Source organism: Cariama cristata, unplaced genomic scaffold (assembly GCF_000690535.1).
Source record: "Cariama cristata isolate BGI_N322 unplaced genomic scaffold, ASM69053v1 scaffold367, whole genome shotgun sequence".
NCBI lineage: Eukaryota > Metazoa > Chordata > Aves > Cariamiformes > Cariamidae > Cariama > Cariama cristata.
Window position 1 is genome coordinate 45,638 of NW_009625912.1, and position 24,838 is coordinate 70,475.

The window sequence follows — 24,838 nt, forward strand, 5'->3', positions numbered from 1 at the left end:
TGCCATACGTTTAGTAGTAAAAATCATGTTGCAGCTGAGCAAGGATAGGTCAAGATTCAAGGCTTTGAGAAAAATTTCACTTTGAAGAGTGGGTGATTATTAGTAATAGTTCTGCTAAATGTCTGTGTTCACATCCTCAGTGGAGTGACGGAGGCTGCAGATGCCGATAAACCTGTCAGAGCCTAGAACAGAAGTCATAGGTTCATCCTTCAGAATTTGCCTTTTTTTTCTTTGAAATTAACAAAAAAACCCTCCCAAACAACCCCTAATGTAAAGATTTTATGCTTAGGTTTTTTAATTTCTCATTATTCTGATTCTACTGCTGTTGTGTTTTTCTCAAAGTAGCATCAGCTGAATTCTTCTCAACGCCTACTGGGGAAGAATACAACAGCCTTCCCTCCAACTCCAAAAACTCTTTGGGAGGGAGGCTTAATGGATTATATTCCCCCCCGCCCCCTTTGTCATCATAGTACTGAAGAATAACTGCTTTTTTCACGTGTTGCAACATTCTTAACCTTATAAAATAAAACTAAATAAACGTGCCATTACTGGTTTTGTTGATTTAAGGTTGTCGGAGTTTGAGCCTCTGCAGGCAGTTGTTGGAAATCTGTTCGTTTAATAGACACTAGAAAGCTGCATTAGGAATGCTGTTTTAGTGTCAGCTGTAATATGTCTTAAGCATTTAAAATACCCAGAGATACTAAAAAAAAGTAATTTTGCTCAGTTGTGCTAAATGAAGGGGCATTGTACAGTGGGTCGTGCTTTTAAGATAATCAATTTGTTGTGCAAAAAGGAGCATACTAATTGAAAAACCTTTGCAAAATGTCATAAAAATAGCTGTAGGATGCTAACAAGACTTCTTCCCCTTGACTTTCAGTCAACTTCTAAGGAATGGATGGAGATTATTCACATCTCTACGAACCAAGAGGAAGCAAACATTTCCTCATTCTAAAAACATTTCTTCCCAATCCCTACAGCTCATCCTTGGCTAAACCAGGAAATAACTGCTCTTAAAAAAAATGTGTAGCTGAAAAATAATAATCTCTAAAATCTTCTTCCAAATGAATTTGCTGTTCGTTAGGGTTTTGAATCCCTTGTCCTGTTTAGCTATAAGGAGTAAGTATACTTGTGTAGAGCCTGTATGCTATAAACCAAATACGTATTCATAAAATACTGCTTTTTATCTGTTAAAATCAATACTGTCCAAGAAACTAAGAAAGCATTTGTTCACACTTCACCGAATTGTGTATGTCTGTTATGCTAAGCATCTGCTCTTCTCAAGACAACTGTAAAAGCTGAGAGTATATCTAATTTTGCGTCTGATTTTGCTACTTTTGATTACTTCTCAGTGAAATCTGGAATCATAACCTACTGAGCCTGAAGAAAAGATAATTTGTACCAAAGTAATGCTAGTTTGTACTGTGCTGATGTTGGTAACTGCATCGGTAATGATGATGATATATGCTTTTATCCACTGATTCTTACTAAAAACACAAACCTGCAAAACTTAAATGAAGAATTAAAGGTAGAGAGGTTGTGAAGAAAGCTTTCTTGATCTTGTGAAGAATTTACAACAGCATGTAAGACTATTGAATTGTCGTTAAACCCAAGGATCTGTGGGGCTGGTTTTTTTTGGTTGTGGGGTTGGTTTGTTGGTTTAGTTTTTTTTTTTAGTACACTCCTAACTCCTCAAAAATAGTCACATTAATGGACAAAATGTAGTTTTAGTCATTTTGTAAAGAAAGTCAAAACAGCAGTTGGCTTCTATAATAATAAATTCTAATTTGTTTGGAGGTATTATTTATCTCCCAATTAAAATAATAAGAAACAACAATGAGAACTACTTGGATTTTTGGATGTTTAGAAATTCCATCTTTCTGAAGTACCGGAGAGTCAAAGAGACAATTAATAGGAAAGAAAGGAACTAGCTTTATGTCAAAACCACACAACCATTTAACAGTATTTTATCAAACCAGTGCTCTAACTTTAATTTAGGTTCACAAGAAGTCCTGTTTTGCACATAGTGAAAAATATGATCCAATGCCTGAAACAGGGCACATCTGGCTGAGTTGATTAACCCAGTGCTTGAATGTCTGAAACTAGTACAGGAGGTTTTGCTGAACCAAATTAGCCAAATCTATAACAATTTCAAAACATAACTCATACTAAACTAGATTAGGCATACTCATTAACTGTGCAAATAAAAAGAAGAAAAAATATAAGTGCAACATTATATGTCATGTTTAATTACTCATTAAAAATGAGTGGTCCAGCTTTAGGTGGTAGGTACTCTTTATGTTCCGGTAGCAAATCTTGAGGTCCGTGATGGCCATAAAGCAACTGAGTGATTCCAAAGTGTTTTTCAAAGAACAGTATGTCTCCCCACAACAGAAAAAAAAATACGGACAAAATGTTCTCAGCAATATCTCCTTCTACACTAGGGCATAGATGTGGTGAAGAAGAATTTAAAAATGGAAACCATATGGTTTGTTTCTGTTCTCCAAACTCAGTATTCTGCTGGGTTGAATGAATTAATTTATCAAGTTTTTGTAAGAGAACATTTACCCATAATTAAATAGCAGGATCAGAGTAGGCTATCACAAGGACTAGTAGTATTGTATTGACAGTTATTTTCTGGAATTCCCCTTGTTGGGAAATTAAAAATTGGATACATGGAGAAACAAAAACTCCCTGTGTTTATCGAAGCTTAAAAGGGAGCAAGAGCTTAAAGTTCAGTAGAACACTTTCCCAAGATGCAGCAGAGAGAGGGAGGTATGGGAGCCAGATAAAACCTTTTGTACTGCTCAGAGGCTGCTCTGAGCTTGTTTTTTGGATCCAGGAGAAAAGATTGCTGGGGCTGATTATGTTCCCTTGGCTGTGCTGTTGTCTTAGAACTGCCCTAAACACTGGAAGAGCAGTGAGAAATTAGAGCCAGCTGTACCAAGTCAGCTCCTGCTGACAACTCCCTTGAGTCTTTTCCTCAGTTACAGGGAATTTTCTTTGCTCCTTTTGCACCAGGTTCTGTAGAGGAGCTGAGAATTGCAGCATAGATGAGGCCTTCCCATGGACTGCTCCGGTTTCTCCTCTTCAGGTCTCAGTTGAGATGTATGGGTTGGGCTTCCACACACTCCACAAGTGAGAGAGACTGTGATGTGGGCTTGGCTATTAAGACCGTTAGTTTCATGTAAATGTTTTGAGTCGTACTATTCAAAATAGAATATTCTTCTGTTTGGGGAAGCGAGGATGCTGTCTTAAAAGTTGCACGTCACTGATATGCAGAAGTCAGTGTTTGTTACGTGCGTTTATTTAGGGTCATCTGAAGGATAGTATTATTCCCTTTCAAGCAGGAATTTAGTGCATTTAGAGCACATGCAAGGTGCCCACTGACAGTGTGCACTGAATAAGACCATTTTCGGATATGAAAGTGGGGTTTTTTGTGGTTTTGTTTTTTTTTTTTAAAAAAAGCTGATTTACAGACTAAGCATCTCACCTGCATGTTCTTTTTAGTGTTACAATTAATACACAGGAACTGCTTTGGAAGTATTTGCTTTATCTGTTTTGTTCTAGTTATTTACCCTAATCTAAAGTCAGGTCTATTTTGATGTGGATCCACTCAGCAGCTGCAATGTAGTTTAGGATTAACTGATCTGCTCTGCCACATGAAGCTTCTTGCTGGATCTGCCTGTTTGTTGTGCTCTCTCTTGTCTTTGGGTCACTTGGTGAGAGTATTGGCTCCCTACCAAAATTGTTATGCTCAGCCAGGTTCTGTTTCATTTCACAATTCCATCTTATAGTGACTTCATATACTCAGAGCCACTTGTGGGTTGTGAAATCCATGCCTGGTTTTACCGCATGATTCTGGCTCTTAGAAATAAAGAGCATTCCATGAAGGACAGTGATAAGATGCTAAGATGTAAAAATTAATCTAGAATAAACACAGAAGATATGCAGCATTGTTTCCGCATAGCAGGGGCGTTCTGACAGCGCTACGGTTATGGAAGGTGTAACAGCAGGATCTCTAGGAATGCGCTTTTTACAGCTGGACTGGACTTGGGCGGAGAGAGCACTGTTCATCTTCAACACAAAGTTCTGGACAGTCCAGGGTGGAGGACCTAAGCAGCTCGAAAAGGCAAGGACTTTCCGTGGTAGCAGAGATCCTTCTGGCATGTTAGTGTTCAAGTCAATGTGAGGTGGTAGAGAAACCCTTCACAGCACAAGCTGGAAGACAGTTTGAAAGTACTGCAAAGGGAAGCACTGTGAGCTTGGTGGTATGAGGTATATTACATTCAGCTGTTGTGGAGAAAGATTTGAACAATTCATTCCAGACAACCTCTATCAAGCCTCTCACTGCCTGTTCTAATTGTACCTCCCCTAATGCACACACAGATAAGTTCTTTCAACACTCAAAGTAGCTCTTGTGACAGAGACTTCAAGCTACTTCGTTCCCCGTTCTTTGTCATGCTCATGATGGCATCTTATCGCCCTTACATTTGCAAGTATGTTCGTTATACTTGCAGATGTACAAAGGGTGAAAAATAAAGAGTGGTTCAGTTTAATCCATGTACTTAGTTTTCTTAGGACCCTTTTCTTTCAACATCATGGAGGTCACCAAAATTAGGCTTCAGAGATATTTTAAATTATAAAAGTATTCCTAGCTGTTTGTAATAAATCTGTCTGTGATTATTTGCACTGGGTTTGACTGTGTTGCTGGACTATGTGATTTTTTTAAAAGTATATGGTGATGCTTTGCTTCAAGTCTTCCACTTCAAAAGTACCTGAGACAGAGGTACTGGGTTTGTGTTGCTGGACTATGTGATTTTTTAAAAGTATATGGTGATGCTTTGCTTCAAGTCTTCCACTTCAAAAGTACCTGAGACAGAGGTATAGTGCTGTGTTTTGACATTCATGTTGCCTGGCAGTACATCTTCTTAGGGCAGCTGAGTAGGTGGGAGTTACCCTTTCCTTTCTTCATAAAGAGTATGTAATGGGCAGTGGTAAGCATTATGCTATTAAGTAGCGGTACTGCATATCTTCCTAACTTGGTTTTTGAACAAGTTTCTTCTTTATCTCCTATCCAAATACACATTTGTGTTGGTGTTCTGTACTGTAACAATAGCTTGTACACTGGTACACAAACTGTTACTGAACATACACCTTTTAATCCTGTAACCAATGCACCCTGGCAATTATTTACCTGCCTCTTCCCCAAGCCCTCTCTTCTTTAGTGTGTTAGTTGACATCGGTACATGGAACTCTTTATTGCCGCTGAACGTTCATTTGATGTTATTTTTGGGACAAAGATAACCTGCTTAATAAGAAATATCTAGTTGCCTCTCACCAGCCAGATTAGCAGTTATTTCTCCAGATTAGCACTTAATTTAAAAGAAAGCATATTTTTAAAAATTGCTTCAGAGGAGAGGAAATGAGCATTTGCCAGTCATCGTAGAAGTGATTCTGCCAACCATGAGAGATGTGCTCTGCCTTAGGTAGCAAGTCTCACCAAGCATGCAGTAAGGCTTTGGAGCAGAAGAGTAGCCTCAGTACAGTGCCTAAGACAACTAGATGTGTGTGAGCTTTGGGGAGAATCATGATCTTCAGGGAAGACCTAACACCATAGTCATCTTTGGAATATTAAGTTTTCTCCTGTTTGCTGTATTCCTTTTCTGTAAGCAGGCAATTCATATTAGTTTGCACCATGACTTTGATGTGTTTTATAGCTCATTGATTTCTGGTGGGTCTTGATTGCAGTTACACCCAACAAATGAGCGGTTGAAGGCAGGAGCCTGTGTTAACAGCAGTATTAGGACTGCACAGTTCAGGAGGAAGGAAGTAAATTTTCGTGACAGTCATGATTTGAAGGAAGCACTTAAGAGGAACTGCAAGGAGTAATTTCCCCTGATATCAAACCACATGGTGGGAGCAAGGAAGGGATGTATCCCTCTGCCCAGGCTGAGGTGGGGTAAACTGCATTTCTGTGCTTCATGGTGTGAGTGGAGAGCTAGCACTTGGGAGGGGTATTTACAGGGAAAGTCGTAGGAGAAATCCTGGTGATAGCTGCTATTGTTATACTGGTTCTCCGAATCATTCCCGGGCTCACACTGCTGAAACTTCTTGGCAGTCTTTCATGGCAGCTGGTTCTTTGCAGGAGCCATGCTATCTAGGACAGTGAATTAAATCACTAGTGATCTTGTGCATTGGAAGGTGGTCCATGAAGTGGCTGTAAAGAGCAGACATGCAGACACCTATTTATGGGCTGGTGTGCGTCAGCATCGGTGGGCCAGCGCAGTCCATAGCCAACCCCTGACTCCTCTCCATGACCAAACTGGCTGAGAGTTGCAGTTACCTTGTTTACATAGGTACTCAGTGCTGTAGTTTTTCACCACCACGACTTTCTACACTTTCAAGAACTGAAAGAGTAACAGGAGCAAGATCATCCTTCAGCGATTTTTTTCCCACAAAAGGTTATGTAGCCCTTCACTTTAAGAAGCTTGGGGAAGCTGATGGGATAGGGAGAATACTGGCTGTCAAATGTAGTGCTGGGTGGAAGCGACTTGGCACATGAGTTTAGTGGATCTTGAACAGCACTGTCACGGAACAGTTTGCCTCTCTCATTTAAAACATGTACCTTTACTCCACACTCAGAAAAATTCTGGAGAAGGTTTGAGAAGTTTTGACTTACGGACTATAGGGCTTTCTAAATGGAATGATGTGTTTGGACAGTAAGTGGCACTAATAAGGAAGTACCTGCTCCAACCATTAGGCACAATTTCTATTGCTCTATTACAGCTTCTAGCATGGTATATTTAGGTATGCAGTGATTTTCATTGATGCTTGTACATTTTTAGGCTATAGATGAATAGTTCTATTTTATACCAGTGTAGATGCTCACAATTTCAGACACAATAAGGAAGCCAGCACCTAGTGGCTAGTGTCCCAGGTTTACCCCCTTGCAACTATTTGAAACCATACAATAACTCATTGAATAAACGGAAGGTGTTTGAAACTGGTCATGAAGAGTGATGACTACCCTGGAACATGTATTTAAATGTTTTTAGAGGGAAAGTACTTTGTAAATAGCTTCATCCTTGAATAACTGTCACTTTGCAAGTGAACAGTTATTTGAATACTCTTAACTAACTAAGCTTAACTTTATTTATTAGGCTTCTTACATGTTTTGAAGAACTTTTAAGACTAATACGGCTACTGCAGAAGTTGAGTTACTTGCCTTTTGAAATAATATCTTTTTGAAATGATACTCTGTTGAAGTTATATTTAGTTCCCTCAAATTCCGCTTTCTTATGCTGATAACATTTCTCGTAATTTTCAGTTCATTTTGGCTTCTTTTACAATGATAAAGAACCTCTTAGCACATAGTACTTAAGTATCCTTATTAATGTTATAAGTTACATTATATTCTCATGTGAAAGCAAACTCATGTTGCATCGTTTCCCTCTTGTATACTCACAGCACTGTGTCAAATGTAGTTCACAAGCAAACGGAGGAGGTTGTGGTAAGGAACTTGGGAAACCTGGGCTCCGTTTCTGATGCCACTGCTGAAGCAGGCCAAGGGAGTTGTTGTTTTTAAATTGAAACTGGGATTTGCCCCTCAAGGAAAATCACAAGTTTTCACCGGCAGTGACAAATTCTACTCTAAATTTGATAAAAACCCCTAATACTCATAAACTTTGCAGGGCACGTCAGAAACAGCAGTCGTTCATATAGCCGGGATTGCTATCTGCCTGTTTCCCAAGCTTAGTTGCTCTTAGATCTCTGGGTGCTCATCTTTGGACGGTGTAGCAGATTGGCACCTGGGCTGCCTAGTCGTTGAGAAGCTGAGGAACAGGCAATGAATGTGGTTTTCTTTTAAGAAAAGAAAATTGAAACATTCCTGAGGGATGTTTTGGTTTTAGTTGAAATTGTTTACATTCCAATTTTCCATTTTAAAAATACAGAAAATTTTTTACCACCTTTGCTGATCAGCTTTCATAAATCTGACTTGCACTTATCACCTTCCAGAACAGTGTTTTTAATCTTTTTGTTTGTCCGTGTGGGAGGGAAGAGGTAGCTAAGTTTTTTACTGTTGGGTTTTTTTTGTGTGGTGGTTTTTTTTGTTGTTTTTGTTTGGTTTTTTTTTTCCTGTACCATGTTAGTTAGCAAGCCCAGCACTGACAAGGCAGCTTGTCTGCTTTATCTGGTATTTATACTGAGAGAGTCCAAGCTATGTCTAAAACGTGGTTTCTTATATGTACCAGGATTTTAATTGTAATGTATTCTTTTCTATAAAGCACTTTTTCTCTGGCACGTTTTGTAATTCTGCTGTGCCACTGAGAACATAGGGAGACTAGAATAAGGTAATTCTTGAAATTGTTAATCCTTTTTGTCACTTCCATTGACATATGAGTTTTCATAATATATTTATATAGTCTATATATTATTCCATTTTGTTAAAAATAAAGGCTAATAGGATATAATATAATGTGAATTGGGTATCTGTTGTAATAGGATGTTCTTTTCTCGTTTTCCTTATGTATGTATAATACATTTTAGGTATGGGAAAATTGTATCCACGAAGGCTATTTTGGATAAGACAACAAACAAATGCAAAGGTATGTATATTTGCCCTTGTATTACATTCATGTGAAAGTTCTAATTGATTCTATAAAATACACTAATGTGGTCTTTTAAGTGTTCTTAACCTTTTTTTCTCTGTGTGTGTGCGCCATTCTTATTCCTAAACTGGTCTTATTCTTGCCCATGTTGGTGTATTCAATACATTTGTTTCCAGTGGAGCTGGCAGATAGCCTGTGTCAGTGGTGTAGCCAAGCCAGAGTGAAGCTGACATACACAGTGCTGGCTGGCAGTTCGCCTCTATTTTAAAAACAAAAATGGAGTTAAAGCAGCTTTTCCCTTTTTGCCTGGAGAAACTAGGGAAGCTTACAGATGACCATTCAACTGTACTAAGCATCTGAAAAATTATATATTGTGGAAATCAGCTCCATTGATTAAAGTAGTTTAAAGCAGCACTTAATTACACGTTCCAATACTCTTAATTGTGTTTTGTTATATGCTATGGATTGTATTGGGAACAAAGAGGGGGCTCATTTTCACCAAAATAATTGCAGCTGGAAAAAAATTAGAACTGCTTTAGATAAGCTGGATACATCAGTTCACTGATTTTCATCGCTCGTTGCAAGTGCAGTGAGATCATATCCCAGCAACGTACGTGGTGGGAGAAGGTGCGGTAGCAGACACTGAAATACCAGATTTCAGACTTCTTTTCTTACCATTAAGAGGATAATTTCTACACAAAGTGAAGAATTAAGTCAGCTGATTTAGTAATGTTAATAAGCGTAAAGCTGATGAATGAGCATAAAGCTGATAGACACAGGAGAGGAGAGTTCATCATTAATAAAGACACAGTTTTTGTGCAGAACTTGGAAGCGGTGCAGGGGCATAGCTTCTCAGCTCCCCATCTTAAGCAATTAAAGGAGTGCTGACAGTCCAGAAACTGAAATTTCTAGAAAAATTTTTCCTAGGTTATATGCAGATGTCATCTGCATGTATTGTCACTAGGAAAGAGGAGATGCGCTTTTCAACTATTTTTATTCATTAATACTTATGACAGCACTTAACTGATTTAGTCTGTCTGCTCCCCCAGTTCTTGAAGACTTCAGTAGCTCTGTCAGTGATACAGAAATTTCTCACATTAAAGTTTTAAGAGATTTAAGCTGACTTTTCCAATACAAATTTTAAATCTCACTGGTGAAAAGCAGTAACTAACAGTTTGTGTAACAGTATACAGCAAGTTAAGGCTGCAAGGAAACTCGCTGCATGTCACTGAAATTGCAATAGGAACATAAGTAGGCAGAATGCAGATATCTTAACTGGAATTTAACCAAGAGATTGACAGCATCTCTGGCTTTTGCCAAAAAAAGAACAACCAACCACCATACCATGGGATTTTAACTAACTGGAACAATGAGCAATTGAGTTTATGTATCATCTAAAAGATGGCAAAGCCAGATTTGATGGCATGCTTGCTATCAGTATCTAACTTTGTCTGTATTGCACCCTGCAGTGTGGTGGTGTTGATAACCTAGGCTGTCATGGGTATGGAAAGCTAGTTTTGGGTATGGAAAGCTAGTTTTGCCTTGGCAGCACAAAACTTGATATGAGCTAATTCACTCTGTTTCATGTCAAGATTTAACAGTCCACAACACCACGTGTTACACAGAACAATATGCTGCTTTCTTCAGCTTCTTGGCAGGTTAAATAAGCTTGCACTGATGTACAAGGCTGCTCGAGTTGTTTTTCCCAAGTTAACGACTTTAAAGCTGATTCGGTTCTATCTTTACACAACCTTTTTGTCCTCAGTATAGACGTCTTATAAGAGAATACTATTACCTTCTGAAGAAAGAATTCCATTTTCTACTTCTCTAGAGGTTTTTTAATTGTTGGGGGGGTTGTTTGCTTTCTTTTAACCCAACTTAAGACATTGGAGAGGGATTTCTTTAATATTTGAGGTGGTTCATTGGTGGGAAGGAAGGGGGTTGAAAAACACAGAATGAGGTTTGCAGTAACATCTAGGGGAAGTAGTTTCCAAACTCTGACTGCCTTTGGTGAGACTTGAGCATCCAGCTCCCAGGTTGCATTAAAAATCCCAGCCTGTAAGGTCAGTGTCTGTAAAGGACAAGGTATGTTACTGTTCGGGTATCCTGGAGTCCATTAGCTGTACATTGTTCAGAATAAGAAAAGAAGTTATTGCAAATACATGGAAATTGTTACAATTAACTTTGGCTTTACTTTAATGTTTAAAGATTGCATTATATGGCATAGAAAATGCTTTCAGGACAATTTTTTACATTCTGATTTCAGTAACAACAATGGGAAAAACTCATTTGATTTCACTGAAGCTGGGTTTTCACTCGCTTTTTAAATTTAACTGTCTTTTATGTATATACAATGAAGTAACTAATTCACCAAAAAATGGGTTATGATGCAGTAGGCATCTTTTAAACAAAATTCCTCTCCCAATTTTGCATAAATGACGTGTAACTTAGAGGCTTATTCATCACTTATTCAAACTGGATTAAGAATTTAGTTTAGGAAAATTAATAGATTATGCTTTACTCGGTGATCTCTGTGAAATAAACTGATGATTTGCTCTTAGAAGATACATACCAGATAACACAAAACAAAGCACCACACTACTTGTAGCAATTTGGACAAAATCCTGATAATGGGTGGGCATAGAAATTGATTTGTTCCACTAGGAAAGGGCCCCAGCAGTTCAAGGTTGAAGGACTTTGGCAGATTGGTTTTTTGGGACTATGCGAAGAACGTTGGAGTTCAGATTGGGCCTTTTCACCAACACGAAATTGTATTAAATAACCTTCCTAGTAGCATATGAACTGTTTGATTATAAGCTGGTTACTGTCTCGTTAATGAAATGTGTTTTGTATTTCAGGTTACGGTTTTGTTGACTTTGACAGCCCGGCAGCTGCTCAGAAGGCAGTTTCTGCTTTAAAGGCTAATGGAGTCCAAGCACAGATGGCAAAGGTGAGTTAAAATAACTGGCTAATTCTTGAAATGGGTTGTGAGGAAGAACAAGCTTGTACATTAGCAGAGCATTGGAAGTGAGAATTTACGGGTTGCAGGCCCTTTACAGAGAGCGCAGTCCTCAAGCCACGTGATGGATTAAGGTAACAAAATGGAGGCTTTTGACTGCTGTATCCCAAATCATCTCAACCAATGAAATAAAGAAGCATAATATGGTAACGTCTCCTGACTGATCTGGTAGGATTTATCAATGATACTATTTTTCCATTGACTTAATCAAAGTAAAGATTAGCAATAAATTGTAAGAACTACAGCAGGCTTAACGGTTTAAATACATGTTAATTCCTGAAACAAGTCAATAGCTGAAATAGTTTACAGCAGAAAGGTATGAAAGGTATCCTTTGTTGCCTGCTTGTTGTTACTGAGGTCAGCAACCTCACAATTTGGGGATGAATTTTTAACCATTAACAGCATGGCAAAATTTAACCTTGTGACTTTGTCTTCAGCCTTTCTAGTATATTTTCTGTTAACATAAGTAAAATTTAAATCTGAACATTCATGATAGATGTCTTGAAATTCTTAGCCAGCTCTTTGACAACCTATTTCTGCATCAGGGCAAACCCAAGCATTATTAAAAGTAAAGAAATATGATCTTTCTTCTTTTTCTCTCATTTTTACTGATCCTTGCAACTGAATCAGGTTGTTAGCCAAAAGTGATCTTCAGAGCAGTGGTCTTTCGGCTTAAGATAAGTTTCTGAAATCTGTAAATCAGAGAGATGATACTTTAGTAATAATTTTGTCGTGGGTTCTTGTTAGGTCAGATGACCTGGTTCCAAAAGAGTGCCATAAACACCACTACAAATTTACTAAATAAAAAAGATATTATCCAAATAATCTATTCATATAATTTGTGGTACCTCTTAAAGCAAATTTTTTTGAGTTTGAAAATTATATTCTAATTAAAAAAAAGTCCAGTAATTAACCATTAATCTCAGAGGCTTTTTTTAATAAAGTAGGCTGCCACAGATCTAGCAAATCTTTTATAGTTATCCATTAGGTACAGATTTTTTTCAGATGAGATATTTTCCGTAGCTTCTCAGCTGAGGAGAACAGTTAAGCTAACAACATAAAATGTCTTTGGATGAATTCCAGGGCAACAAAATGGAAACCATATGTTTCATACTTAATGCATGTTTCATTACAGCTATGACACAAACATACATGCTTACTGGGAAACACTTTTTTTTTCTTTTTATAAGGTTTTATCTATGCTTAATAAAGACTTTTTAATTAATCTTAAGTTTTTGGATGATCACTTTATACACCAGATTTTTCAAAGCCTCTGTCTACCGTTTTATGGATATGATATTTAGGTAGGAGCGGAGAGAAGAGAATGTGAAGTCATGTAAATTCATTTTGCTAATGAATTTTGATGTCTGATTTAATTGTCTTCTTGAGTAGATGGAGAAGCTCTAATAATTCGCTATAGTAATCTAATGAATAGTTTCTTAATTTTTCCCATAGTATATTTTTCTGACTCATTTCCTCTGACAGTTAGTTGTAATATTGCTAATATTTCTTTCTGTTAGCCTTAATGAAAAAATGTGCACCATAATACCTGACAGTTTTGATTGATTTCTCTGACACTGTGTCAAGCCTGGTGACCTGTGGGAAGTCTGTAACTATGATGTTTGCATTCCAGTGAAACCTGTTGTTCTGCTTCTTAAAAAAAGTGTTTGATTTATTAAAAAAAAACAACCCCAAAACCAACTCAATGAACAGTTCCACAACAAACAGTCACAAGTGATTAAGAGTTTGAGTGCTTTGATTTTTGTCTATTTTGAGCCATTGGGTTTATTTGTCTTTTTTTCCCTGGGCAGTACTGCTCTTTTGTCTGAAAAATCCTATCTCCACTTGGGTCCTCCAAACTGGGAATCACCAGTCACTTACAGTTGTTTTGGCAAGATGAGCAAATCAGACTTTTCACATACGAGACACTATAAAAGGTTACTTGTGTTTGTGTATTTAATATTTTATCCTTTTGCATGTTACCACCTGTGCCATGAAGTCGTCTTCTTGCAGTGAAACTGTTCAGGCTTTAGCCTGAATGTCCCAGAGAAAGATTTGGAGGACAGTTTCTTGGCTGTCTGGCTAATGGATTTCCTTACTGACCACTATGACTGTTTCAGTTTCAAGGGAAATAAATGCCTGATGGAAGGATTTGTCTGTGGGAAGGTGTTGTTATTACACTGCGCCCAGGGTGTCAGCCAGCAGCATGGCTCCTCAGTGTTCTTGCCCTCCTCCCAGACGCGGTGGGAGTCCCTGACCCGCAGCAGCTGAAGGGGAAGGAAAATGTTATTGCTGAAGCCTTGTTCTGACTCTGGCTGCCATAAACCCCTTTTTGGGGTATCCTGCCGGAGCTATATGTGAATCAAAAATTACGTCAGCTAGTTCATCTACAAATCCTAGTTTAGTAGAAGTGGTTCAGATTATATGTATTAAATCCTTTGCTGTTTGTTTTGTAGAGATAACTCCAAATATTTGACTTTGTGAGCTTTTGCTGTCTGTGCGGTAAGATCATGGTGTACTCAGCGATCTGCTTCCAAGTTGATCTGACTTAAAAAATAAATCTAGTCTCACCAGCTACGTTTCAGCTATTGCTGAGCAGATCGGGAGGGCCTGGGGCCCGAGACATGGCTTCAGGCCAAATCCTGCCAGATCTGTTCCAGGGGGGTCACTGTTGGTGAAGTGGCCATCTCTGAGAAGGTGTCACGATGATAGTGTCAGCGAAAGAACCCAGTGTCAGACCGTTGCTCAAGAAACATTATGTCTTCAATTATTCTGCTCTTTCCGAGATCTGAATTGGGAACTCTTGACTAAGACAAAGCAACTTGGGAAGTGTTTTGCTCTGTGCTGGTTAACGGTATCTTCCGGTCACCAGTGAAACACAAATGCCTCCGATTCCTGTTGGTCAGATAATGCTGCTAAGAGCTTACATACGATGATACTGCATTGCCGGGGGATGGGAGTAGCTTTTGGATGCAATTTTAAAATGGAGGTAATGGGCTATTGCCCCTCTCCTCTCTTCTGATTGAGTATTACCAGTGATTAGTCTTGTTACTTGTCTTTTTCAGGGTGTACAAGCGGCTGCGGAAAGGGATCAGGAGATGATGTGAGCTGGAGTGGTAGCCAGCTTGTTTCAGGACCTAGTACAAAACCAATAGCTTATCTCTTACTCTAGAGATAAGGTACAGAAAGAACAGATACATGTCTTGCAAGAGTGCTATTATTTCTAAGCTAGTTAGTAAGTGGCAAGTGTCTGATTTTTATTTTCATTGATTTTAATATCTCAAAATTTCTTTAATGTAATTGGTTTATTGTCCTTGCTCCTAGAGGAGTGCTTCAATAATAAACCAATAATAATAAGTTCAAAAGCTCTGATTTTGCAGAGCTATGCATTCTTAAGTAAGACTAGTAGTAGTATTGAAAAGTTCTGCCCATTTTCTTTGTTAGAAAAGTTGTTATGGTTGCTGTCAGAGTGGATTTTCTGAGAAATGCGTCTCTTTCCCACACCCCACAGATAAAATCAGTGAGATAACTGCAGGTTTCTACGCTCTTCAGAGCAGATAGCAAATGACTTTGTATAGGAATATAGATATGCACAGAAAATATACTATATATTGGCATTTTGAGTGGAGATTAAAAAAGCTGAGAATCTGTAAGGGATGTTTTAGAGATGGTGAGGTCTAAATGCTATGGAGATATGAGTCACCTAAATTCTCCTAGGTTTTTGACCTTGAACTTAACATAAGGCATTTGAGTCAGTGCTCAGGCGAAGTTCTGTCTCATCAAATGGTATTCAACTGAGTTCACCTGTGGTTACTGAAGTAACTGTGTTTCAGATGATTGGAAAAGTGGCCCTTTTAAATAGAAAGTTGAATTTAATTCTTACTCTTCTGTATGTAAACTACTGTGTAAATATAAAAGGTAAAAAAGAACTACTGAATAAGAATGGTTAATAAAAAACACAGTTCTCATCTTTCTAGCTAGCAAACTTAAGCCAGGAGGAGAAGGATTGTGTTTGCAGCCCAGATAAAGTCATCTAGAGAATATCTATATTGTACTGACAGCAATGTAGAGATACACAAACCAGCTAGAATACCGTCCTGGCTCAGAGTTCAAGTGCTAACCAACTTCTGTCCTGGCGTGGTAGTGGCATTTGTATAGCCATGTTGTCTAGCTCATGGTAGGTTAACAGCTTCCTGAGATAACATAGTGAAAGGCTTGTATCTACTAAAACTGTTCTACATATGGAGTTACCACTTTTTGCAAAAACCTTGTAATGTACTTTGGGCATCACAAGAAGAATTAACATACAATTGTAGAGAACACTGGAATGTATTTCAGCCCTGTCCTTAAAATTAGCGTGGTGTCCTTCCTTTAAAATGATTTAACTATCCGAGTCCAATACAATTGCTATAGACTCAATGAGCCGGATCCTCCAGATTTTGTTGTTGAAGACCTTGCCTTCCTTCATGTCTCCTCTATTCTCCCTCTCTATTTATGAACCCGTTTAGTTCTTCCATCTCTACAACTTTGCTATAAGATTGTCAAGATCATTTATAACTTAAGTGACATTCATTCTTTTCCAGTTTGTGTTTTCCTAATTTTTTTTTTTTTTCCTATGGGAGCACAAACTTACCTTTAGTAAATGTATGCCACTTACAATAGAACCTGTGAAAGTAGTCCATGGGCGTGGAAGATTTCTGTGGTCAATGAAACTCATTCATGTGAGCCAAGGAATGCTGTTCCATGTACTAATGTGCATTTCTGGGAGAAAACTCATTGGTTATGCATTCAAAGTTTTCCCCACAGTCGCGCATTTTTAGGACTTAGGGCTTCAGATAGTTTCCTCCTCCTTAAAATCTTCACTTCCACTGACACAATTAAGTATACTCCTGCTTATATTGTGTTAGCTCTCGCATTAACAAATCACTAAATATTCTCAGATATTTTAGACTTGTGCAAAAGATTAGGGCCATCTTCAGAATTGTTTCTTACTCAACTTGTGTCAGAAGGATGCCTGTGATAACAATGCAAAATAGGTTGTACCATCGTATACCAACTCTTCCACCATTTTTAAGATACAGTTTTGGTTTTCTGGAGCAGTCTACCAGCCCTCAAAGCAACAGACCAAACTCTCTGAAACTCGTTACATGGGGATGGTTTTTAGTTTGTGATAAATATTAGCCCGTTGTCTGAGTTCACATTGATCCTCCTGAACCCAGAGGTGACATGAATTTGTTATCTTTGTATTTTTCACTAATGATTACAAAGGCAGAACTGTGAAGTGCTCCCCATGTGCTGGTAGCTTTATCTTTCTTTCCAAAGAAGTTCAATGCAGGAGCATTTTTTTATGTTCTGCACTTACTTTAGGTGACTTTTTTTCCAAGCATATTTGGAAAAGATGAACAGTCACACTATATAAAGTGTGAACTGCACAGCAGGTATGGGGTTTTTGGGAGGGAAAGGCTGCTTAGCCGCTTGTCCTCATCTCTGTAACAGAAATCAAGGCTTTTCCACAGCTATTAAGTGTAATATGTTAAAGGCAGCCTTCCTTTATGTTACTGATGAAGAACATGGTTTTGAGTTAGCGAAAATGAGAAACAGCTAACTTTTATGACTTTTAATAATGTATTGCTTTTTGTACTTGTCTTCAGTGTAGCAACCTTCTGGAGAATTAAATCAGTTTTCATTCCTACAGAGTAAAGTAAGAAAATAAGTTTAGGTTACCATGGTAGCTAGTGCAGTTAATCTAACTAGAGAAGGGAGGCATATTGCAATTTTTTTTAATTCTGCATCTGGGCTTTTGAATGCCAAAGAACAGATGACGGGCGAACAGGAGCTAACTTAAGCAGATTTCTACAACAGTTTTTAGCAACTGTCTTGTAAGAAAAGTTTTCTTTTTGTCTAGTTTGTTCTACTTTCTGTAGGTAATAGTATTAAATCCTATGGTAGTAGGCTGTTTTAAGTAAATATAATAAATTTTCCTCCTTTTACTCACAAAAGTTCTTGTAAGTCATTATAAAATAAATTGAAGGTAAGCCAAATTTTGCTTACCTGGGGGCTAAATGACCATCATTTCAGTAACTGCATGTGCATTAAATAAGACGGTTAACAACCACTTCCCTTAAGTACACAGCTTCAACCCACAAAAGTCTTATCTCAGTTGCTAAGCAGTGCTGTGGCTTGTTCGGACAAGGGTCCAGTGCCCTGTTACGAACTGTGGTGGGCTCATTCAGTTTTCTATTGAAAACAGTGGCATCCATGAGCAACGTGTGGAACTCCCAGGGAGCGCCCTGGTGCCCTTCTAGCGAAGGGAAAGCAAGAATGCCATGGAATAGAAAGAGAAGGTGTGATTGCAATGATAGTCTGACTGCGAACTTGAACACAGTGCTTATTGTAGTTAAAAATTCCTTTGCATACCATTCTTATTCCTCTTTGTAAGACAGATGTGCCTGTGAAAAGAAAAGAAAATATTTAGCTTATTAATCATATGTAGTGTTTATGCACTTCTGGAGAACAAGTAAAGATTATGGTAGTGATTTTTCCCCTGAATTGTCTTGTTAACAGTCTGTGGTCAGACAGTATTAAAACTGTGGCTAAAACAGATGTATTTCAGTGAGACACAGGCCAATTGTAAGTTTTAAAGTAGTTTCTATACAAAGGCAGACAAGCATTTAATCCCTTCCCTATCAGCCAGAGGATCTTCCATGCTGTGAGCAGTGCCTAGTCACATGTTTCTGAATGGCTATCTGTTTGCTCTGACCTTACATAGGGCAAGAGAAAACAGATGTCTTACCGTTTTGCCAAGTTTCTTGCTTGCAATTTAGGAATGGTTCCACACGCACAGGGAGGTTTTTGTTAATTTCTTTCAGATGATGGTAGAGCATTTCACATTATGTAGGACTCCTGATCACCTCTTTCTACAGAAATGAATATTAGCAGTTGATTATTCCTGTCCCTTTTATGAGAAATACTGTATCTTGTAGTCAGCTTATTAAATTAGTGCTGTAAGTGTCTTCCAGAAATAAGAAGTGCATTAATGTGCAAGAGCACTGTTCTGCATCTTTGTATTATTATGTTCTGCTAGAGAAGTTCTGGAGATGCAGTTAAAGGTGAGAAAAGACCAATAGAAACTTACTGATGTGTGAATTGCTAAAAATAAGACCTCCTGGTTTCCTCGGTAATATAGATACTTACAGTAGCCCACAAATGTCCTGACATTGTCCATAATCTGCAAATATTGAGCACTCTCAGTGCCTTTCAGGACCTGCTGAAGGTTCTATTAACTGAGGAGACCTTGCATGAGATATGAAGACTCTCAAATTAAGCAGTTTTCCTAAATCGTATAGAATTAAAAAAAAAATAATCTCAATCGTTCAGTAGTTTACGTTTTAATGTTAGCTCTTGCTACCCTAAAGTAGGAAGCTGTCCACTGACTTTAGTAATTCTTTTTGATCATTCCCATAAAATGGTACAAATAATTTCAAGAGATTTAAGATTTCTAAGGTGAAAGCAGCTTATATGATTTAGTGGATTTTAAGCATAGGAAAAAGCCCTACCTTTGAAAGCACTTAGAACAATTACAGTGTATAGGCGAGGTTTGAGCTGAGTTATGTTTGCAGATATTTTTACCAGTTTGACTTTTTTGCTGAATTCTAGAACAAAAATTAGAAACTTAGATATCAAAGGAATTATTTTTCTCTTTGGAAACAGAGCTGTAATAACCATGTAATAACTATGGTGAGACAGGTTTTGGTAAGGAAGGAAGTTGCAGAACTTAAGGTATTAAACTGCTGTTTGCCAGAGAGACAGAGGGACGAGTTAGAAAGTTTGTGTCTCTCCTAACTTCCTGAATTTTTAACCGTTTAACCATTTTCGATGCCAAAACCTTGTATAAAAGCAAACATCTGTTTTTACGGTGCCATTTGTGTAAGACAGGATAAAGATGGATGGGGAGTCCTGGTTGTGGTTGCCATTTGGAAGTCAGCTTGGAAATCCAGCATGTTCTAAGGGGAAGGAAATGACTTGCTGCTTGTGATCTCCCAAAACATACCCAGATAGCTGTTTTAAGGTTTAGTAGTCTTGTGGAGATGACAGAAGCTCACGGTGATGTTAGTAATTAACAGGAGGAGAGGAGGTGTTTTGCACATTAATAGGTATAATTTTTCCACTGCCAAATTATTTAAAATTCCAGATGCACTCCCGAAAGAGTTCAGTCTTGTTTTAGGTCTACCCCAACAGTATTAGCTTAATATTGTAAATGAGCTCTTTTGAGAACCGATGGTAGGTGGTTTTTTTACTGCAAAGTGAAGAAGTGGATTAAATTAATCTATCGTGACCTAGCTGGACTTGATGATCCTTACGGGTGCCTTCCAACTTGAGATATTCTATGATTTGTCCTTACAGCTGAACTGATGCCACTCCCCAGGGTGGCTGTGGGTTTGCACCTGCAGTGCAGATACAACCTTGGTGCACTGTGGAATGTGCTTGTTGGCATTTCAACTATTTTGTTCTGGGAGAATTACAGATGAATGAAATTTCCCCTCATATTCCAGGATTTCAGTGTGACATCTTCATACGCTGGCTGCTTTTTTGCTTTTCCTCTCCCATGTCTGCCATCTTTACCAGTTCTAACTATGGTCATATGTAGAAGTATGTTCAAACTCCCTTTTTTCCACTGTGGTCAGTATGTCCCATTGAAGGATCAAAAGCAGAAATAACCAAATCCCCGGGAGTGTTCATGCTGTAATAGACTGTAACATAGTGAAAGGGTCTGGAAAGCAGAAGTCAGTTCTTTCCAGTCACCCATTCAGCATGCACCTGACCAAAATCCAATAGTTACAAATGTAAAATACAGATAGTTTCATGGACCACAAGTCAAATTTTTCCATCACAAAATGCTTTCTATTCAGAGAAGGCAATTACCTTAGAACAGTTTCCTCAGATGCACTTTTTTTTTTTCCTCTGTTCCTAAGGGATTTGCAATGTGAGTTAGTGGTAAAGTTACTAATACTCTTTCAGAGTTGAGCATTCCCTTCTCTGACAACATTGTTGCTTGATTTTATGGCATGAAGTTTTCTCTGCTAGGTGGATAGGTAAAAGAGTGAAGCTTCCGAATACATATGGAGGAAGATCTTCATGTGTTACAGTGAATTGCAGTAGGTCTTTGTGTCCCTTTTGGCAAGGAAAGCTCATGATCTCTCATCCTGAGTACACTGCCTGTATAATGCAGAAGTGTGGTAACTCCCTAGGCTGGAATAGGAGCCCAAGAGAAGGGGGATGTGATCTACCCAGTTATCCAATTAAAACAGATTGTTCTGCAGTTGACTGAATTTCTTTCTCTATTAGGTGTTTCTGAATGTAAGCATTTCTTTTTTGCATGTAAATTACATTTTTGTTAGTGTGAACAAAATGGGTCCTTTTTTTATCTTTCCAATTGTTGTTAGGCTTTTTAATGAGAACATTTTTATAATACAATTCAGACTTTCTGTTATTATAGAATAAAAACATTAGTAAACCAGATGAAAATACGCAAAGGGTCTCGTTTTCCAGCTTGTATACTGTTTTTAGGTTATTTAGGGAAGTTTTAGGATATTTGTGTGCAATATATTTTACAGCTTATAATGAAAAGTAAAAAATCCAAAATTTTTCCTTTCAAATACTATTTGGAGCTTCAGGAAATTATGCTATAGCTACAAATGCAATTTTGTAATGCCTGTGGCTGAAACCTCCTATAAAACTTTTGCTAATAGTGCTCATTGAAGTAAGCCTACATATCTCAAGGTGCAAAACAAAATTGGCTAATACAACCTAAGTAACAAACTAATTCTAAAAATGTGAAAACTGTCTTCATCTCACTTTCCTGCCTGAGGAAATTTGAACTTTATGTCAAAGATGTAACTACTGTAACGTGGGTTTTCCCTCATGGTTGCACACTGCCCAGCAATGAATGTTAATGTCAGCTCTGGCCTCTCAATGAATCCATTTTCTTGTCTTCTCTTTCTGCTGATTTTTCTAATATGAAAAAGAAGTCAGATATTCTAAGATAATTTAAATCACTAACTTCTATGTGTACTGTATAGATTCAGTATTATTTTGGGAGGGATGATATTTTGACTAGATAACGAAAAACATACATGGGAGTCAAATGCCATTTGTAATGGATTGTAAAGGGACTGACGAGGAGAACACTTGGGCACTTGGAAAAATTTGTGTTTTGGAAGGTATGTATGCTTTCAGTGTGGCTAGGAATTACGGTCCTATCGGTGGCATAGCATGCATATCAGGAGGATGTAATGGGAGCATGTTTCTAGGTCTTTTGATGCTGAAATTTCTTAAAAACCCTTACAGAAAACTTCAAAACATTAGCCCTTTCTAACTGAATGTGAGACTTGGGGTAAAAATGCATATAGTGAAGGTCCATAGGCATAGAGTTTGCTTCCCCATTTTTAAGTTTCATTAGTTTTGGGAACAGGATAATTCATTTCTGTGCCTAAAAGGTGTGACCTCCCCCCCAGCCCTGACTCCTTTTTTTTATCCTAGGGAAAACCAACCCCAACTGAGAGGTGATATCCAGGATAGCAAGTTATTAAATTATGCAATATGCTACCAAAGGTACTGAGATATTGTTAATATCAGGGCAGCTTAAGGACAAATTGATGCCTGATCTGCATAAGAACGTATCACCGCCTGTGCAGCTATAATTACTTTAATAAATGCTTTAATTTCAGTAGGCAAGTGTTGTGGTTTTGTTTTTTTGTTTCCTGGTTTGATTCAAATTTCCCTGTAAGTCAGTTAGCCCTCTTGTACAAAATGAAAATACAGTGAGGACTATGCCAACAAAATTGTTTTTGTTTCAGATCATATCATTCCTAATGCCAAAAAAGTTCTGCTGAATATGTAATGCATCCTGCAGAGACTTAGATCTATACAGGGAGCCACAATGACGTCACTGGGGTTTTGCACAACTGTAAAGGTCAAGTCTTACAGATCAGTGAGATTAAGAATGTATTTCATCACAGAGCATGACCAGCAATTAGCAGTATGAGAGTGATGCTCCTTAACAAGAACTGAAGCATCTGTAGACAAACACTGGAAATGATCAATTTCAACAAAAATGTTTCTTTGATTGAGGTGGAACTTCGTGGTGCATAGGTAGATCACACAAAGTGGATAGCCTAAGGTCAGGGCAACGGCAAAGACATGACTACATTTGTCTCTTCCCTAATCACTCATCTCCTGGCTGCCCTCCTCTGCCATTTTCTCTGTTTCTAGAGAAAGTTTTTGGAAGACTTTTGTATTGTCTGAGTGCATAATGTAAAAGTTTGGTGAAAACTGAAACACGTTAATGTGTGGGAGAAGACGATGGTGTTCCACTCACTTCTGTGTGTATCAGCCTATTATTGTGGTAATATTTTGGCAATGTACATACTCTGAAATGCATTGTCTCCTTTTCTCCCCGTATTATTTTCAAATTGTCATTCCAATCTTTTATCTTTTTAATTTACATGTGACTTTTTTCAGCTCTTTCAACCAGTCTTGTATCTCCTTGTCTGTTAATTTCTTTCCTTTATCTTGTTTTTGCCTTTTTTTTTTTCTTTCAGAAAAATCTGAAACACAAAGTTGTAATACAGACTATAAACTGGTCAATTATTCACCTTTATCTCCACTTAAAAACGTCGTTGTCAGCAGTAATGGGAGGAGGGAAGCTTTCTCAGGAATGCTGTATGCAGTGACAGAAGATGGAGGTCACTAATACTAGGGAAGAGCAGCCTTTAGAAAGGGGCCTGAGAAGTAAAGATCTGTACCAGTAGTTATATGTAGTTGTTGTTATATTTTGTATTCAGAATGTCTTTCCAGTGGCAGCAACAACAACAATTGTTTTTAATTCTCTTTCAGCAACAAGAACAAGACCCAACTAACTTATACATTTCCAATTTGCCGCTTTCAATGGATGAACAGGAGCTTGAGAACATGCTTAAACCGTTTGGGCAGGTTATCTCTACGAGAATACTGCGGGACTCGAGTGGGACAAGCCGTGGTGTTGGCTTTGCAAGGTATTTCAGTGGTGTTAACAATGGTGCCAGCTTTTTCCTTTTTTTAATTGAAAAGGCAGGAATAGGAGGAAAAGGCAGAAATTAACTGAAAATGATCAAGCTTTTAAAGAAAAGGTAGGTCTAGATGGAGATACCAGCAGGGTTTTGTTAATTCTTCCTCTGGTAAAGCAAACAGGCTGTGTCTCATCTCTCTTAGATGGCTAAATCTGAATGTATTGCTGTTATTGCACAACTATCTAGAATAAGAGTTCACTGTCCACTGCTTCCTCCTCTTCTGTGTACTTCGGCTTTCTCCTATGTCCCTAAACCAGTAAGCAAGAGTTATGAAGTGTTTCACAGAGACTTCTCCTGTGACTTTTCTGCTTTTGAGGCTTTAACTTGAGACAGGAGACCGTAAGGAAGAACCCCTCATCCCCCTCTCCTTTTTTTTTTTTTTCTTTCTTTCTTTTTCTTCATTAGTTTCTCTGAGAAAATCAACTCATCGTTGCCCTTTGAACGTCAGCCCATTGAATTTTCTGGCTCATTAACATGTTGTCATCTGGGAAAGAAAATATTTTTATTCACTTACAATAAATCTCACCTTAAAATATTTGACAGCTCAGTTAAATGTCTCTTCCAAATCAACAAGAACAAATATTTTCTGTAAATGAGTAGATCCCTCCCAAATACTCTGTTCATGTGAGTCTACTTTTTCTCTAGTTAATTCAGTTACTTGTTCTGGGGTCTCTTCATCGAAGCCTTTTCTGTGCCTTTCTGATATCTTTCTCTCTCTCATTAAGACCTGCTTTAAACCTAGTATGGCAATCAAAATTTGGAGGCTTTAGATTGGAGATTTCTATCATCAAAAATAGAGGCATGCTTTGAGCAAAGAATTGGGATTCTCAAAACATGTTGTAAAATCTCTGTCAGCAGTTAAATTCCAATAATTCAGATGTTCAGCCAGTACTACAATAGCTGTGTATTTCAGCAAACAGCAGAATCTAAAATTAGTGCTCAGAAAAGAACTGAACAAATTATATCTCCTGATGAAGCCAAAATTTTTAGGGATTGCTTTCACTGTGAGGTGGTTATGGGTAGTTCACAGCACTGTGATTTTTTTTTTTTTTTTTTTTTTTTAAACCCCCCCCCCCCCCCCCCCCCCCCCCCCTCTTTTTTCG

At 38.0% G+C, this 24,838-nt stretch overlaps 1 protein-coding gene across 3 annotated transcripts in view; it reads left to right on the forward strand.

The window, feature by feature from the left end:
- RBMS1 (RNA binding motif, single stranded interacting protein 1) overlaps positions 1–24,838 on the forward strand; it is a 69,939-nt gene that overhangs the window by 18,530 nt on the left and 26,571 nt on the right. For all 3 annotated transcript variants that reach the window (XM_009703779.1, XM_009703781.1, XM_009703780.1), the window contains exons 2-4: positions 8,548–8,606; positions 11,468–11,559; positions 23,524–23,681. In XM_009703779.1, the coding sequence (XP_009702081.1) occupies positions 8,548–8,606; positions 11,468–11,559; positions 23,524–23,681 (309 nt within the window). The remainder of the gene's footprint in view (positions 1–8,547; positions 8,607–11,467; positions 11,560–23,523; positions 23,682–24,838) is intronic.